This window comes from Calidris pugnax, unplaced genomic scaffold (genome assembly GCF_001431845.1).
Source record: "Calidris pugnax isolate Ruff unplaced genomic scaffold, ASM143184v1 scaffold322, whole genome shotgun sequence".
Lineage (NCBI taxonomy): Eukaryota > Metazoa > Chordata > Aves > Charadriiformes > Scolopacidae > Calidris > Calidris pugnax.
In genome coordinates, this window is record NW_015091035.1 from 26,454 (window position 1) to 26,913 (window position 460).

General features: G+C 64.6%; 1 protein-coding gene across 1 annotated transcript in view; it reads right to left on the reverse strand.

Annotated features, from left to right (window-relative positions):
- Positions 1 to 460, reverse strand: part of LOC106896299 (mucin-3B-like) — a 16,433-nt gene that overhangs the window by 5,428 nt on the left and 10,545 nt on the right. The window contains exons 13-14 of the mRNA XM_014956133.1: positions 245 to 333; positions 75 to 127 (exon numbers count right to left, since the gene is read on the reverse strand). Of these exons, the coding sequence (XP_014811619.1) occupies positions 75 to 127; positions 245 to 333 (142 nt within the window). The remainder of the gene's footprint in view (positions 1 to 74; positions 128 to 244; positions 334 to 460) is intronic.

The window sequence follows — 460 nt, forward strand, 5'->3', positions numbered from 1 at the left end:
GTCGTGTACCCCCACCCCCCCTCTGCGTCCCCCCCCAGTGTCCCCCGTGCTCGTTGTGACCCCCAGGGACCTACCGGCGTGGTGGCTTCTGCCACCTCCGCGTTGGGCTTGTAGGAACCGTGTCCTCCTGGAAGAGGAAGAGGGTGAGGGTCTGGCAAGGGTTGGGTGGTGGGGTCTCCCCAGTCTCCCCAGTAAGGGGGTGGGTTGGTGTCGTGTCCCCCCCCACCCTGAGAAGGTGTCTCACCTTGGTGGGCTGTAGAACCTCGGCCGTTGACGTGGTAGATACCGGTGACGTGGGAATTGCGCCTGCGATCGCTGTCCTCACGGGTCGGGCTGTTGAGGAGGCAACTGGTGAGTCTATGGGGCTTGGGTGTGGGGCTGGGGTGGGGGGAGATGCTGGAGCTTGTGGGGTCCAGCATTTTGGGGGGGTCTCAACCATCTGTGGGGAGATGCTGGAGCT